The 16,073-nt window shown below is 44.2% G+C and overlaps 1 protein-coding gene across 1 annotated transcript in view; it reads right to left on the reverse strand.

The window, feature by feature from the left end:
* LOC143934966 (uncharacterized) overlaps positions 1–15,289 on the reverse strand; it is a 131,428-nt gene extending 116,139 nt beyond the window's left edge. The window contains 4 exon segments of the mRNA XM_077458511.1: positions 4,405–4,548; positions 4,659–4,919; positions 14,416–14,448; positions 15,251–15,289. Of these exon segments, the coding sequence (XP_077314637.1) occupies positions 4,405–4,548; positions 4,659–4,862 (348 nt within the window). The 5' untranslated portion in view covers positions 4,863–4,919; positions 14,416–14,448; positions 15,251–15,289.
* Between the last annotated feature and the right edge of the window lie 784 nt (positions 15,290–16,073).

The raw sequence follows: 16,073 nt of genomic DNA on the forward strand, positions 1-16,073 counted from the left end.
TGTTAAAGGTTTTTGAAATGAGACAGACAATGTGTCCTATACAGGTCCTGCATAATACGACTTTTATTAGGGGAAAGTTGCAAAGTTCCTTACTCATACTTTCTCTGACCCGCGGACATCACGATGGTCCGCATGCACATACAGCCTGCTTAGGAACACCCAACTCCTCTAGACTAACATTGACTCATGAAATAATTTTGATATTTGCCACTGGCGGCTGGTGCTCCATTTTTGCATAACTACTCCCAAAAGCCAACCCACTTCAGGTTTGAGGGATTTTGAGAGGAGTACTGATGCAGGGTGCTGTGATGTTTTCAGGAAGCTATGTACAGCCCCCCTGCCAGTCCCTAACACCAGCCGTGATCTACCTGAACTACATAGAGAAGCTGTGTCTAAAATAAGGTATGTAATGAAAGCAGAAAGGTTTTTAATGTGATTCTAAAGGTTGTAATTTAAAAAAATAAAAATAAACATGTTATATTTACCTGCACTGTGCAATGGTTTTGCACAGAGCAGCCCCGATCCCTTTCTTTTTCAACGGTGCCCCCCCCCTGCCAAGTGCCCCCATTAGCAAGCCTCTTGCTATGGGGGCACCCCCAAGCCGTGTTGTGTGTAAATGGACATTGTCCATTCACATACAGAGCGTGGCTCAGCTCCGCCCCCTGCTCTCTCCTCATTGGCTCACTGGCTGTGTTTTGCCAATGGCCCCTGCTGCTGTGTGAGCCAATAGGAAGAGAGAGACCCAGGAGAGCCCTCGCACTCATGCACATCACTGGATCAAAATGGGGCTCAGGTAAGTATAAGGGGGGGGGGGGGGTTGGGGCTGCACCCAGAAGGTTTTTTACCTTAATGCATAGAATGCATTAAGGCAGTGGTCTCCAAACTGTGGCCCTTTACTTGCCTTTAACTGGCCCTTGGGGCACTATTCCTTCCACTGATAATTAACAATGGGGCATAATTCCTGACACTGACACCATCAGTGGGACTCTATTTCTTCTACTAACACCCATGATGGAGCACTTTTCCTCCCAATGACACCAATGATGGGGCACTATTCCTCCCACTGACACCAATGATGGGGCACTATTCCTTCCACTGACACCAATGATGGGGCATTATTCCTCCCACTGACACCAATGATGGGGCATTATTCCTCCCACTGACACCAATGATGGGGCACTATTCCTCCCACTGACACCAGCGATGGGGCACTATTCCTCCCACTAACACCCATGATGGAGCACTTTTCCTCCCACTAACACCCATGATGGGGCACTATTCCTCCCAATGACACCAATAATATGGCACTATTCCTGTTACCGATACTAACGATGGGGCATTGTTACCGAAGCCAGGACATTTTCTACTCACACTGGCCACAGTTCAGACCCTCTAAAGTCTAAAGGATAGTATACTGGCCCTTTGTTTAGAAAGTATAGAGACCACTGCATTAACCCCCCTAGCGGTAATCCCGAGTCTGGCTCGGGTTGGGATTTCACTAACAGGAGCGGTAACCCCGAGCCAGACTCGGGATCGCTTCGCTGGATGCAGAGGAGGACACAGGGAGAGTTAGTTACCTTGTCCCCTGGATCCAACGATGTCCTCCGCGTTGTGTGATCGAGCTGTCCTCCACTCAAATCACAGTGCCAAATGCCGCCGAGCTCCGTTCCCTGCGACGTTACGGCGCACGGAAGCGGAGAACGGCGCCAAATTCAAAAAAGTAAAAAGACACAAAACACACACACAGCACTGTAATCTTACAGATTACAGTGCTGTATTAAAAATTACACACCCCCTTTGTCCCTAGTGGTCTGTGCAGTGCCCTGCATGCACTTTTATATTATCCCTTTCATGACTAAGCCTATTTTTGGAATTTGGTGTTTACAAGTTAAAATCCATATTTTTTGCTAGAAAATTACTTGGAACCCCCAAACATTATATATATTTTTTTAGCAGAGGCTCTAGAGAATAAAACGGCGATTGTTGCAATATTTTATGTCACACGGTATTTGCGCAGTGGTGTTTTAAACGCAACTTTTTGGGAAAAGGGACACTTTCATGAATAAAAAAAAAACAAAACAGTAAAATTAGCCCAATTTTTTTGCGTAATGTGAAAGATAATGTTACGCCGAGTAAATAGATACCAAACATGTCACACTTTATAATTGCGCGCACTTGTAGATTGACGACAAAGTACGGTACCTAAAAATCTCAATAGGCGACGCTTTAAAAAAAAATTACGGTTACCAGGTTAGCGTTACAGAGGAGGTCTACTGCTAGAATTATTGCTCTCACTCTGACGATCGCGGCGATACCTCACATGTGTGATTTGAACACCGTTTACATACGCGGGCGCGACTTCCGTATGCGTTTTCTTTGGTTTGCGAGCTCGCGGGGACGGCGGGCGCTTTGAAAAATTTTTTTTTTTTTTTTATTTATTTTAAAATGACTAAATTGTTTTAAAAAAAAAAAAAATTTGATCACTTTTATTGCTGTCACAAGGAATGTAAACATCCCTTGTGACAGTAATAGGTGGTGACAGGTAGGGACCCCCCACCCCTCCTTTACACTTCAATGTATTCAGATCGCCGAAAACGGCGATTCTGAATACCGGATATTTTTTTTAAACCGGCGCCATTGGCAGCCGAGTAAACGGGAAGTGACGTCATGACGTCGCTTCCGTGTTTACGATGAGGAGACTGGAACGAAGCCGATTACGGCTTCCTTCCAGTTCCTCCCCAGCAGCCAGAGCCGACGGATCGCTAATCGGTGCTCCCGATCGAGCGGGAGCACCGGTAACAGCGGCGAGAGGCGGCGGGAGGGGGGGACGTCCCCTCCCGCTCCTCAGGCATAACAGCCGGGCGGCTTTTAGCCGCTGTAAAAAACGGTACCGGGATGATGCCTGCAGGTGCGGGCATCATCCCGGTATACCCCCCGGAAGCCGAGTACGCAGATCTGCGTACGCTCGGCGGGAAGGGGTTATAAATACTGTTTTTCTGCCTGGAATTGGGAGATTGTCCATAGCAACCAAAACGTGTCCCTTTTTCAGTGTTTTAGGATTTGATTACATTATTGAATAATTTTTATTATTCTTTATTATATTATAAACTTTATCATACCCAGGATTGTCTGCTAGACTCTGGTTTGAACAGATTTAAGAGAGTTATTCCTAAGAATTACAGGACTACAAAATAAAACGCCAAATTTCCATGCAAAATAATTGTACCGCTTTCAGCACCTAAAACCAGACTGAATCATACCGCCAGGGAGGTTAAGGTAAAAAATCTTCTGCCTTTAGAACTACTTTAACAATGTCATTAGCATGTCGATGAGGAGAGAGGGAGGAACCAGGGAGGTAGAAATATAGATAAATTAAACCTCAGCTTTAAATCTATAAAGCTCTAGTATAGTGGTCTCCAAGCTGCGGCTCGGGGGCCGGATGCAGCCCTTCACGAGCCTTTATCCAGCCCTTGGGGCACTTTTCCTTGCACTTATATAAGAGACTATTTCTCTCACTGACACCAACAATGGGGCAATATTCCTGCTATTGATATCAACAGTGGGGCACTATTTCTTCCATTGATGCCAACAATGGGGCGCTATTTATCCCACTGACACCAATGATGGGGCACTATTCCTGCCACTGACACCAGCGATAGGGCAATATTGCTTCCCCTAATACCAAAGATGTATTGTTTACTCGCACTGATGCCAGGACAATTCTACTCCTAATGGCAACAGTCAGGCCCCCCTAAGCCCTTGTACACACGGTCGGTGAATCTGTCGGAATGTGTCATATCAGACCGTGTCGTCAGATAATCCGACTGTGTGTGGTATGCATCGGACTGATTCCGTCCGAATCTCCGTCCGACCCAATTTTCCAACATGTTGGAAATATTTCCCGACCAACTGGGCCGGACGGACCTAATCCGATCATGTGTAGAGCATTTTCATTGGACCAAGTGCCACGCATGCTCAGATCAAATTCCTACATTAAAGCTATTGGCTACTAACCTGAATGTAGTCCCATCGTAACGAAATTACGTCATCACGTTCTGAAAGATCGGATTTTTCGCCAACTTGGCCCGACCGTGTGTATGCAACAGTTTCGGACACAATCTGTCGGACTAAATCCGACGGGCAAAATACGACAGATTTGGTTGGCAAAATCTCAGACCGTGTGTACGTGGGCTAAAGTCTGGAGGATAGTATACTGGCCCTTTGTTCAGAAAGTTTGGAGACCCCTGCTCTAGTAGAAAGTTGGATGGAGTTGGGTGCTTAGACTACTACAGCTAACTAATCAGAATGGCTGCTGAGTAAATTTCATATTATTTTGTAAATTTAATTTGGATACTGATGCACGCTTCCCACAATGCACTGTTCCTATGTGCTCCTGAGACTTACGTAGATCATCCAGGCTGCGTAACGTTCTTTGAGGTTATACAGGACGGCCGGCTCGTTCAGGTGAGTCATCATGGCCATGTCTTCAATCTTATCAAACTTGGGTGGATTCATGGGGAAGATTTGGTCATCCTTCACTGTTAGAGTCTAAACAAAAATAAGAGAATTAAAGAAGCTGCATTATAAACGTACAACAAGCAGCTGATTGGCTGTGGTGGGAGTCTGCACCCGTTGCTCTTAGTAATTGCGGTATGTACCTGTCCGCCCTCGGTCTTCACAGTCGCCTTCCCTCCTTCCTTGCTGGCCAGCGTGCCCTTCGCATACGACTCTTTAGGGTCTGCCACAAACACAGAGGTCTTGGCGTCGAACGGCTTGTTCTGGGCTTCGATCCGCTCCTTCTCACTTTTCCTGAGGAAGGGCGCAGCCAGCCCGTACACCGCCATCTCCGCGTCTGAACTCATGTTTCCGGATTATGGGGGGAGAGGGGGGGGGATTTCTACGGCTCTGAATTTCTCTGTCTAAAGTAAGAGACATTAAAATCAGTGTGCCACATTGCCAATCCCATCGACATCTCTGTCCATCCACCGCAGTCTCATGTTGTGTAGGCTTGTGCAATTCGTTTCGTAACGAATCGAAATTCGGCCGAATTTTGCATCTTTCGGACATTCGGATGCATCCGAATGTCCGAATAAAAAAAAATAACAAATTACAACGAATACGAAAGAAATATAACGAATGAATTCGAATGAATTCGACATGATTCTAAATTATTTCAACCGCATTCGAAATTATTTCAACATGATTCGACATTATTTCAACCGCATTCGAAAATATTTTGTGACCCGACTTTAGGGCCATGTATCTTGGGGTCACTTGGTGCTAGACACTTCAAAATTGGATATGTTGTATTGCTAGTATTATTGTGTTTGCATACCAAATTTGGGGTTTCTAGCTATAAGTGACCCCGAGATATATGGCCCCAAAATCGGGTCGCAAAATGTTATTAGTTATTAGAGCAGAGAATTACATTTTGCGACCCGATTTTGGGGCCACATATCTCGGGGTCACTTATAGCTAGAAACCCCAAATTTGGTATGCACAATACACAATAGTACTAGCACTACAACATGTCCAAATTTGGAGTTTCTAGTACCAAGTGACCCCGAGATACATGGCCCTAAAGTCGGGTCACAAAATATTTTCGAATCATGTTGAAATCATTTCGAATCCGGTAGAAATATTTTCGAAATTTCGTTGAAATATTTTCGAATGTGGCCGATTTTTCGAATTCAGTAGAAAACTAAATTCCGAAAACGAATTTAAGGAAGGTAACGAATATAACTAAACGAAATTAATGAATTAACGAATTAAAACGAAACAAAACTAAACAAATTTTTTTCCTTTTGCACATGTCTAATGTTGTGGTAGAAGTAGACGTAAACCCCAAACTGGAAGAAGGAAGGAGCCGGGAAGGAGCTCATTTATGCCCCAAGCGATGGTAGAGAGTGACCAGGAGCCGCAACATCAAGTCAAGACAGGCTGTATGAAAGTGATAGGCATTCTCAGCCTGGACTCCCACCAGGCCACACCTTCAACGTTTTTCACTCACTCATGATTTCCCCATGAGTAAGCTCCGCAAGGTGGAGTGAAACGCGTTGGCCTGGCGGGGGTCCAGGCTGAGAACGCCATTTACTATCGTACAGGTCTTGACTCGATGTGCGGCTCCCAGGAGACCTAGTCACTCTCTGCCATTGCTTGGAGCATAGATGAGCTCCCTTCCTGAATCCTGGCCACCACTAGACATGTGCAAAAGGAAAAAATTTGTTTAGTTTCGTTTCGTTTTAATTCCTTAATTCATCAATTTCGTTTAGTTATATTCGTTAACTTCCTTAAATTCGTTTTCGGATTTCGTTTAGTTTTCTACCGAATTCGAAAAATCGGCCACATTCGAAAATATTTCAACCAAATTCGAAAATATTTCTACCGGATTCGAAATGATTTCAGCAATTCGTTTCGTAACGAATCAAAATTCGGCCGAATTTTGCATCTTTCGGACATTCGGATGCATCCGAATGTCCGAATAAAAATAACAAATTACAACGAATACGAAAGAAATATAACGAATGAATTCGAATGAATTCGACATGATCCGAAATGATTTCAACCGCATTCTAAATTATTTCAACATGATTCGACATTATTTCAACCGCATTCGAAAATATTTTGTGACCCGAATTTAGGGCCATGTATCTCGGGGTCACTTGGTGCTAGAAACTCCAAATTTGGATATGTTGTAGTGCTAGTACTATTGTGTTTGCATACCAAATTTGGGGTTTCTAGCTATAAGTGACCCCGAGATATGTGGCCCCAAAATCGGGTCGCAAAATGTCATTCTCTGCTCAAATAACTAATAAAATTTTGCGACCCGATTTTGGGGCCACATATCTCGGGGTCACTTATAGCTAGAAACCCCAAATTTGGTATGCAAACACAATAATACTAGCACATATCCAAATTTGAAGTGTCTAGCACTAAGTGACCCCGAGATACTTGGCCCTAAAGTCGGGTCACAAAATATTTTCGAATGCAGTTGAAATAATGTCGAATCATGTTGAAATAATTTCGAATGCGGTTGAAATCATTTCGAATCATGTCGAATTCATTCGAATTCATTCGTTATATTTCTTTCGTATTAGTTGTAATTTGTTATTTTTTTATTCGGACATTCGGATGCATCCGAATGTCCGAAAGATGCAAAATTCGGCCGAATTTTGATTCGTTACGAAACGAATTGCTGAAATCATTTCGAATCCGGTAGAAATATTTTCGAATTTGGTTGAAATATTTTCGAATGTGGCCGATTTTTCGAATTCGGTAGAAAATTCGGTAGAAAACTAAACGAAATCGGCCGAATTTCGATTCGTTACGAAACGAATTGCACAAGCCTAGCCAGCACTCACAGCGGTGGGCACAGGACTTTATTCCCGTACAGCCTAAGCAGCTCACACACATATCCTTGGTTCACAGTGTGACAACACAGAAGCACAGTTGGTAGACTGGGAAATAGCGTTGTCCCGATAACAGGAAGTGCCTGAAAAAAGACATTTACGGCAGGATCACCGTGAAATATTCTAATGTATAAAATGCAGATTTTAAAAGTTTGAAATGACATTAACATGCTAAAGCTCCTATGAGATTCCTGTCATTGGGTTTACAGATACTTTAATTATTATCAATTACATTGCAGACCTGATAATGGGGCCCTTTCATTGGGCTGACAATATGGAACCTTCCCTGTCTGTTCCCCCACCTCCCTTCCTTACCCTATAACAATATGATAATTACATAATCTTGATAAAGAATATTCAGCAATCCGACACTTCTGGGAGTGTCAGATTTATGCGGCTTCTCCCATCATCTCCTGCATCACTATTGTGTCCAGGAGTGGTGTAGGGACAAGTGGAAGGAACTATATAGTGCAAAGGGGGACCAGATGCCAAATTTATTCAAGAATCTTAGCTTTTTGTGATGGCAAAGATGGACAATGCGGGTGGTGGGACAGATAATTATTAATTATTTTCTTTGTATGGCGATTTTGATTTTTTTAACCCTTTCATGACTAAGCCTATTTTTGGAATTTGGTGTTTACAAGTTAAAATCCATATTTTTTGCTAGAAAATTACTTGGAACCCCCAAACATTATATATATATATTTTTTTTTTAGCAGAGACTCTAGAGAATAAAACGGCGATTGTTGCAATATTTTATGTCACACGGTATTTGCGCAGTGGTGTCTTAAACGCAACTTTTTGGGAAAAGGGACACTTTCATGAATAAAAAAAAAAAAAAAAAAACAGTAAAATTAGTCCCATTTTTTTGCATAATGTGAAAGACAATGTTAAGCCGAGTAAATAGATACCAAACATGTCACGCTTTATAATTGCGCGCACTTGTGGATTGACGACAAAATACGGTACCTAAAAATCTCAATAGGTGACGCTTAAAAAAAAAAATTACGGTTACCAGGTTAGCGTTGCAGAGGAGGTCTAGTGCTAGAATTATTGCTCTCGCTCTGACGATCGCGGCGATACCTCACATGTGTGATTTGAACACCGTTTACATACGCGGGCGTGACTTCCGTATGCGTTTTCTTTGCTTCGCAAGCTCGCGGGGACGGCGGGCGCTTTAAAAAATTTTTTTTTTATTTTTTTTATTCTATTTATTTTAAAATGACTAAATTGTTTTAAAAAAATAAAATAAAATTTGATCACTTTTATTGCTGTCACAAGGAATGTAAACATCCCTTGTGACAGTAATAGGTGGTGACAGGTACTCTTTATGGAGGGATCGGGGGTCTAAAAGACCCCCCACCCCTCCTTTACACTTCAATGTATTCAGATAGCCGAAAACGGTGATTCTGAATACCGTATATCTTTTTAAAACCGGCGCCATTGGCAGCCGAGTAAACGGGAAGTGACGCCATGACGTCGCTTCCGTGTTTACTATGAGGAGACTGGAACAAAGCTGATTACGGCGTCATTCCAGTTCCTCCCCAGCAGCCGGAGGCATCGGATCTTGAATCGGTGATCCCGATCGAGCGGGAGCACCGGTAACAGCGGCGGGAGGCGGCGGGAGGGGGGACGTCCCCTCCCGCTCCTCCGGCATAACAGCCGAGCGGCTGTTATGCCTGGATAGCCAATCGCCTGCTGAAAAAAGCGGTACCGGGATGATGCCTGCAGGTGCGGGCATTATCCCAGTATAACCCCCGGAAGCCGAGTACGCACATCTGCGTACGCTCGGCGGGAAGGGGTTAAGATTATAAATTTAGTGATGGAGTCCATTTAAAGAGGTCTTCTGCTTTGAGCTTTAAATTCCAGATTTCTCTACTTCTGTCTTTCTAGTCTGTTTTTTTTTTTTTCAGGTATAAATCTCTGTGCCCAGGGGGTAGGATGTGGAAGATGTACAGTATGCCCCATTGGCATCATAAATTATGTATATTGCTCTCCTAGATGGTAGAGATACAATCATGAAAAGCATGAAAAGGACAGAAGACAGGTGAAGAGGAGAATGGATGTTGGCAGAGAACACAGATAAACTGATATTTAAAATCAAAGTAATGAAGTCGTTAGGTGGTGGAAATTATTTGTAAATGAAAGCCTTTTACTGGCAGCCAAGGAGTGATTATTATCTGGTGAGCTTGGATGGAACGTTGGGAATGTGGCAGCTGCTCATTCAGTGATCCTGTCCCCAACGCTTGTCTGTTCTCATCTCTCCACCGTGTCCCAACTTGCAGAATAAAGGACCCCATGACAAATAAATCATTACCGCCACATCAAACAAGTCTACAACCTCTTACTAGTATCCCCATGGGTCAATAATAACTGTTACAAATTTCTTCCACTGTCCCCCGCAGCCTGTTATAATATATCCCCCATGGGTCATATATCACTTTTATAATGTAAGCCACAGGGGCCCTCTGCATCCTGTTACAATGTATCTCCTGGGGTCCTTTGCAGCCTGTTACAACATATACCGTATATATAGCTTGTTATAATGTATCCCCTAGTGGTCCTCTGCATCCTGTTACAATGTATCTCCTGGGGTCCTTTGCAGCCTGTTACAACATATACCCTATATATAGCTTGTTACAATGTATCCCCTAGTGGTCCTCTGCATCCTGTTACAATGTATCTCCCCAGTGTTACAACCTGTTGCAATGGATATATCCCCCATACAGGTCCTCTACCACCAGTTATAATGTATCCCCTGGGGGTCATCTACATCCTGTTACAATGCATCCCCTGGTGTCATCTATAGCCTTTTACCACCTACCCCCTAGAGGTCGTTTACATCCTATTATAATGTGTCCTCCTGGGTTCCTCTACAGTCTTTTACAATGTAGCCCATCAGGGTCTTCAACCTGTTACAATGTATCCCCCAGGTTCTCAACAGCTTGTTTCAATGTATTCCTCCTGGGGTTCTCTAACACCCTGTTACAAAATATCCCTGGAGTCCTCTACATCCTGCCCCAGGTCCTCCACAACTTGTCACAATATATCCTCCTGTGGGTAGCCTACATCCTGTTACAATGTATCCTTCTGGGTCTTCTTTTGGCTGTTACAATGTATCTTCCTGCATTCTCTATTACTTGTTACAATGTATCCTAGAGGACCTAGGAGTACCTAGAGGTCCTCTACAACCTGTTATAAAATATCGACTCAATAATATCTACAACATGTTGTAATGTATCTCTCCCTTTTTCTGGGCCTCTACTGCCTTTGGGTCCTTTACTGTCTGTTACAATGTATCTCCCCAGGGTCCCCCACATCCTGTTACAATGTTTTAGCCAAGGGTCCTCTACATCCTGTTACAATGTGTCTCCCAGAGCCTTCTGCAGCCTGTCACTATGTAATTCTTTGGAGTCCTCTACAACCTGTTACAATGTATCCCCTGGGGTCCTCTACAACCTGTTATAACATATCTTCTCAATGATATCTACAACATGTGGTAATGTATGTCCTCCTTCTCCTGGGCCTCTGCAGCCTTTGGGTCCTTTACTGTCTGTTACAAAGTATCTCCCAAGAGTTCTCTACATCCATTTACAAAGTATCTGTTTCAATATAATTCCTTGGCCTTCTCTACATCCTGTTACAATGTATCTCCCCAGAGTCCCCTACATCCTGCTACAAAGTATTTCAATGAATTATTCTACAACTTCTTTCAATGTAATTCTCTGGGCTTCTCTACAGCTTGTTACAATGTATCTCCCCAGGGTGCTCTACATCGGTTTACAATGTTTCAGCCAAGGATCCTCTACAATATATCCTAATACAATGTATCTCCCAAAAACTTCTGCAGCCTGTCACAATGGAATTCATTGGGGTCCTCAACATTCTGTTACTATTTGTCTCCCCTAAGTCTTCTATGACTTGTTACGATGTATCTCCCAGGGGTCCTTTACATCCTTTTACAATGTATCCCCCAGAGTCTTTTTCAGCCTGTCACAATGTAATTCCTTGGGGTCCTCCTCTACATCCTATTACAATGTATCCCTCTGGGAGTCCTCTACAACTTGTTATAACATAACTTCTTAGTGATATCTACTACATGTTGTAATGTATCTCTTCCTTCTCCTGGGCCTCTACAGCTTTTGGGTCCTTTACTGTCTGATACAATGTATCTCCCAGGGGTCCTCTACATCCAGTTACAATGTTTCTCCCCTGGGTCTGCTACATCCTGCTACAGTTATCTCCCTGGAATCCTGTACAATATGTTACTATATGTTCCAGAGTCCTCTACCACCTGTTTTAATGCAATTCCTTGGGCTTCTCTACAACTCGTTACAAATTATCTCCCCAGGGTCCTCTACAACCTGTTATAATGTATCTCTCCAGGGTCCTCTACATCCATGTACAATGTTTCAGCCAAGGGTCTTCTACATCCTGTTACAATGTCTCTCCCCTGGGTCTGCTACATCCTGCTACAGTTATCTCCCTGGAATCCTCTACAATATGTTACAATATATGTTCCAGAGTCCTCTACAACCTGTTACAAAGTATCTTCTTGAAGTCCTCTACAACCTGTTGCTATGTAATTCCTTGGGCTTCTCTACAACTTGTTGCAATGTATCTCCCAGTGGTCCTCTACATCCTTGTACAATGTATCTCCCAGGGGTCCTCTACATCCTGGTACAATGTATCTCCCAGGGTCCTCTACATCCTGTTGCAATGTATCTCCCAGGGCTCCTCTACATCCTGGTACAATGTATCTCCCAGGGTCCTCTACATCCTGTTACAATGTATCTATCAGGGTCCTCTACATCCTCTTGTAATGTATCTCCCAGGGGTCCTCTACATCCTGGTACAATGTATCTCCCAGGGGTCCTCTACATGCTGGTACAATGTATCTCCCAGGGGTCCTCTACATGCTGGTACAATGTATCTCCCAGGGGTCCTCTACATGCTGGTACAATGTATCTCCCAGGGTCCTCTACATCCTGTTGCAATGTATCTCCCAGGGTCCTCTACATCCTGTTACAATGTATCTTCCAGGGGTCCTCTACATCCTGGTACAATGTATCTCCCAGGGGGCCTCTACATCCTGGTACAATGTATCTCCCAGGGGTCCTCTACATCCTGTTACAATGTATCTCCCAGGGGTCCTCTACATCCTGGTACAATGTATCTCCCAGGGTCCTCTACATCCTGTTGCAATGTATCTCCCAGGGTCCTCTACATCCTGTTACAATGTATCTCCCAGGGTCCTCTACATCCTGTTGCAATGTATCTCCCAGGGTCCTCTACATCCTGTTACAATGTATCTCCCAGGGTCCTCTACATCCTGTTGCAATGTATCTCCCAGGGGTCCTCTACATCCTGGTACAATGTATCTCCCAGGGTCCTCTACATCCTGTTGCAATGTATATCCCAGGGGTCCTCTACATCCTGGTACAATGTATCTTCCAGGGTCCTCTACATCCTGTTACAATGTATCTATCAGGGTCCTCTACATCCTCTTGTAATGTATCTCCCAGGGCTCCTCTACATCCTGGTACAATGCATCTCCCAGGGCTCCTCTACATCCTGGTACAATGTATCTCCCAGGGGTCCTCTACATCCTGTTACAATGTATCTCCCAGGGGTCCTCTACATCCTGGTACAATGTATCTCCCAGGGCTCCTCTACATCCTGGTACAATGTATCTCCCAGGGGTCCTCTACATCCTGTTACAATGTATCTCCCAGGGGTCCTCTACATCCTGTTACAATGTATCTACCAGGGTCCTCTACATCCTGGTACAATGTATCTTCCAGGGGTCCTCTACATCTTGTTACAATGTATCTACCAGGGTCCTCTACATCCTGGTACAATGTATCTCCCAGGGGTCCTCTACATCCTGTTACAATGTATCTCCCAGGGGTCCTCTACATCCTGTTACAATGTATCTCCCAGGGGTCCTCTACATCCTGTTATAATGTATCTCCCAGGGCTCCTCTACATCCTGTTACAATGTATCTCCCAGGGGTCCTCTACATCCTGTTATAATGTATCTCCCCAGAGTCCTCCATGACTTTTTATGATGTATCACCCAGGGGTCCTCTACATCCTGTTACAATGTATCTATCAGGGTCCTCTACATCCTGTTGCACTGTATCTCCCAGGGGTCCTCTACATCCTGGTACAATGTATCTCCCAGGGGTCCTCTACATCCTGGTACAATGTATCTTCCAGGGGTCCTCTACATCCTGGTACAATGTATCTCCCAGGGGTCCTCTACATCCTGGTACAATGTATCTCCCAGGGGGCCTCTACATCCTGTTACAATGTATCTCCCAGGGGTCCTCTACATCCTGTTATAATGTATCTCCCAGGGGTCCTCTACATCCTGTTATAATGTATCTCCCAGGGGTCCTCTACATCCTGGTACAATGTATCTTCCAGGGGTCCTCTACATCCGGTTACAATGTATCTCCCAGGGGTCCTCTACATCCTGGTACAATGTATCTCCCAGGGGTCCTCTACATCCTGTTGCAATTTATCTCCCAGGGGTCCTCTACATCCTGTTGCAATGTATCTTCCAGGGGTCCTCTACATCCTGTTGCAATGTATCTCCCAGGGGTCCTCTACATCCTGTTGCAATTTATCTCCCAGGGGTCCTCTACATCCTGTTGCAATGTATCTCCCAGGGGTCCTCTACATCCTGTTGCAATGTATCTCCCAGGGGTCCTCTACATCCTGTTATAATGTATCTCCCAGGGGTCCTCTACATCCTGTTATAATGTATCTCCCAGGGGTCCTCTACATCCTGTTATAATGTATCTCCCAGGGGTCCTCTACATCCTGTTATAATGTATCTCCCCAGAGTCCTCCACGACTTTTTATGATGTATCACCCAGGGGTCCTCTAAAATCTGTTACAATGTATCTTCCCAGAAATCTCAGCAGCCTTTTACAATGTAATTCCTGGGGATCCTCTACAGTCTGTTACAATGTGTTCCCAGGGGTGTCCAACGTACCTGTGAGGTTTCCAGATAGATGACCGGACAGCCCTGCGAAGAAAACAATACATTAATCCCACAGCCCAATAAATGTAACACTTCCTGCGGCATTTGGTATCATGAAGTTTAAGGTTTCATAGAAGCTCCAATGTATTTGTTGGGTGTAATCTAGCAAACAATTTGCTAATTGGGGCGATAAAACCTCAGAAAGAGGCCCTAATAAAAAATTAGAGACCGTCGAGGGCCTGAAGGTGGGAGGAAAATACGCCCCTTAAAACGACAAGGACATCCCTGGAGAGTTCCATACCTGAAAGCGAAGACACGAAGGACACGAAGGACACGAAGGACACAGCCTCAGCATCCCCTCTGGTACTTTTATAACTCTGGGGGGTCGGTGAACTCACTCCCATCTTCTCAAAAAGGACAAAACAATTTTGGCAATGGTCTCGGAGAGGACAATAATTCCCCCCTCTGTGTAGGATTTGGACTGGGCTATATTTAGAAGTGATTTTATAATTTTCCTTGGGCTTCTCTACAACTTGTTTCAATGTATCTCCCAGTGGTCCTTTACATCCTGTTACAATGTATCTATCAGGGTCCTCTACATCCTCTTGTAATGTATCTCCCAGGGGTCCTCTAAATCCTGTTATAATGTATCTCCCAGGGGTCCTCTACATCCTGTTATAATGTATCTCCCCAGAGTCCTCCACGACTTTTTATGATGTATCACCCAGGGGTCCTCTAAAATCTGTTACAATGTATCTTCCCAGAAATCTCAGCAGCCTTTTACAATGTAATTCCTGGGGATCCTCTACAGTCTGTTACAATGTGTTCCCAGGGGTGTCCAACGTACCTGTGAGGTTTCCAGATAGATGACCGGACAGCCCTGCGAAGAAAACAATACATTAATCCCACAGCCCAATAAATGTAACACTTCCTGCGGCATTTGGTATAATGAAGTTTAAGGTTTCATAGAAGCTCCAATGTATTTGTTGGGTGTAATCTAGCAAACAATTTGCTAATTGGGGTGATAAAACCTCAGAAAGAGGCCCAAATAAAAAATTAGAGACCGCCGAGGGCCTGAGAGTGGGAGGAAAATACGCCCCTTAAAACGACAAGGACATCCCTGGAGAGTTCCATACCTGAAAGCAAAGACACGAAGGACACGAAGGACACGAAGGACACAGCCTCAGCATCCCCTCTGGTACTTTTATAACTCTGGGGGGTCGGTGAACTCACTCCCATCTTCTCAAAAAGGACAAAACAATTTTGGCAATGGTCTCGGAGAGGACAATAATTCCCCCCTCTGTGTAGGATTTGGACTGGGCTATATTTAGAAGTGATTTTATAATTTTCCTTGGGCTTCTCTACAACTTGTTTCAATGTATCTCCCAGTGGTCCTTTACATCCTGTTACAATGTATCTATCAGGGTCCTCTACATCCTCTTGTAATGTATCTCCCAGGGGGCCTCTACATCCTGTTACAATGTATCTCCCATGGGTCCTCTACATCCTGTTACAATGTATCTATCAGGGTCCTCTACATCCTGATACAATGTATCTCCCAGGGGGCCTCTACATCCTGTTACAATGTATCTATCAGGGTCCTCTACATCCTGTTGCACTGTATCTCCCAGGGGTCCTCTACATCCTGGTACAATGTATCTCCCAGGGGT

This window comes from Lithobates pipiens, unplaced genomic scaffold (genome assembly GCF_037356315.1).
Source record: "Lithobates pipiens isolate NorthernLeopardFrog02 unplaced genomic scaffold, aLitPip1_a1.2 Scaffold_28, whole genome shotgun sequence".
Classification (NCBI taxonomy): Eukaryota; Metazoa; Chordata; class Amphibia; order Anura; family Ranidae; genus Lithobates; species Lithobates pipiens.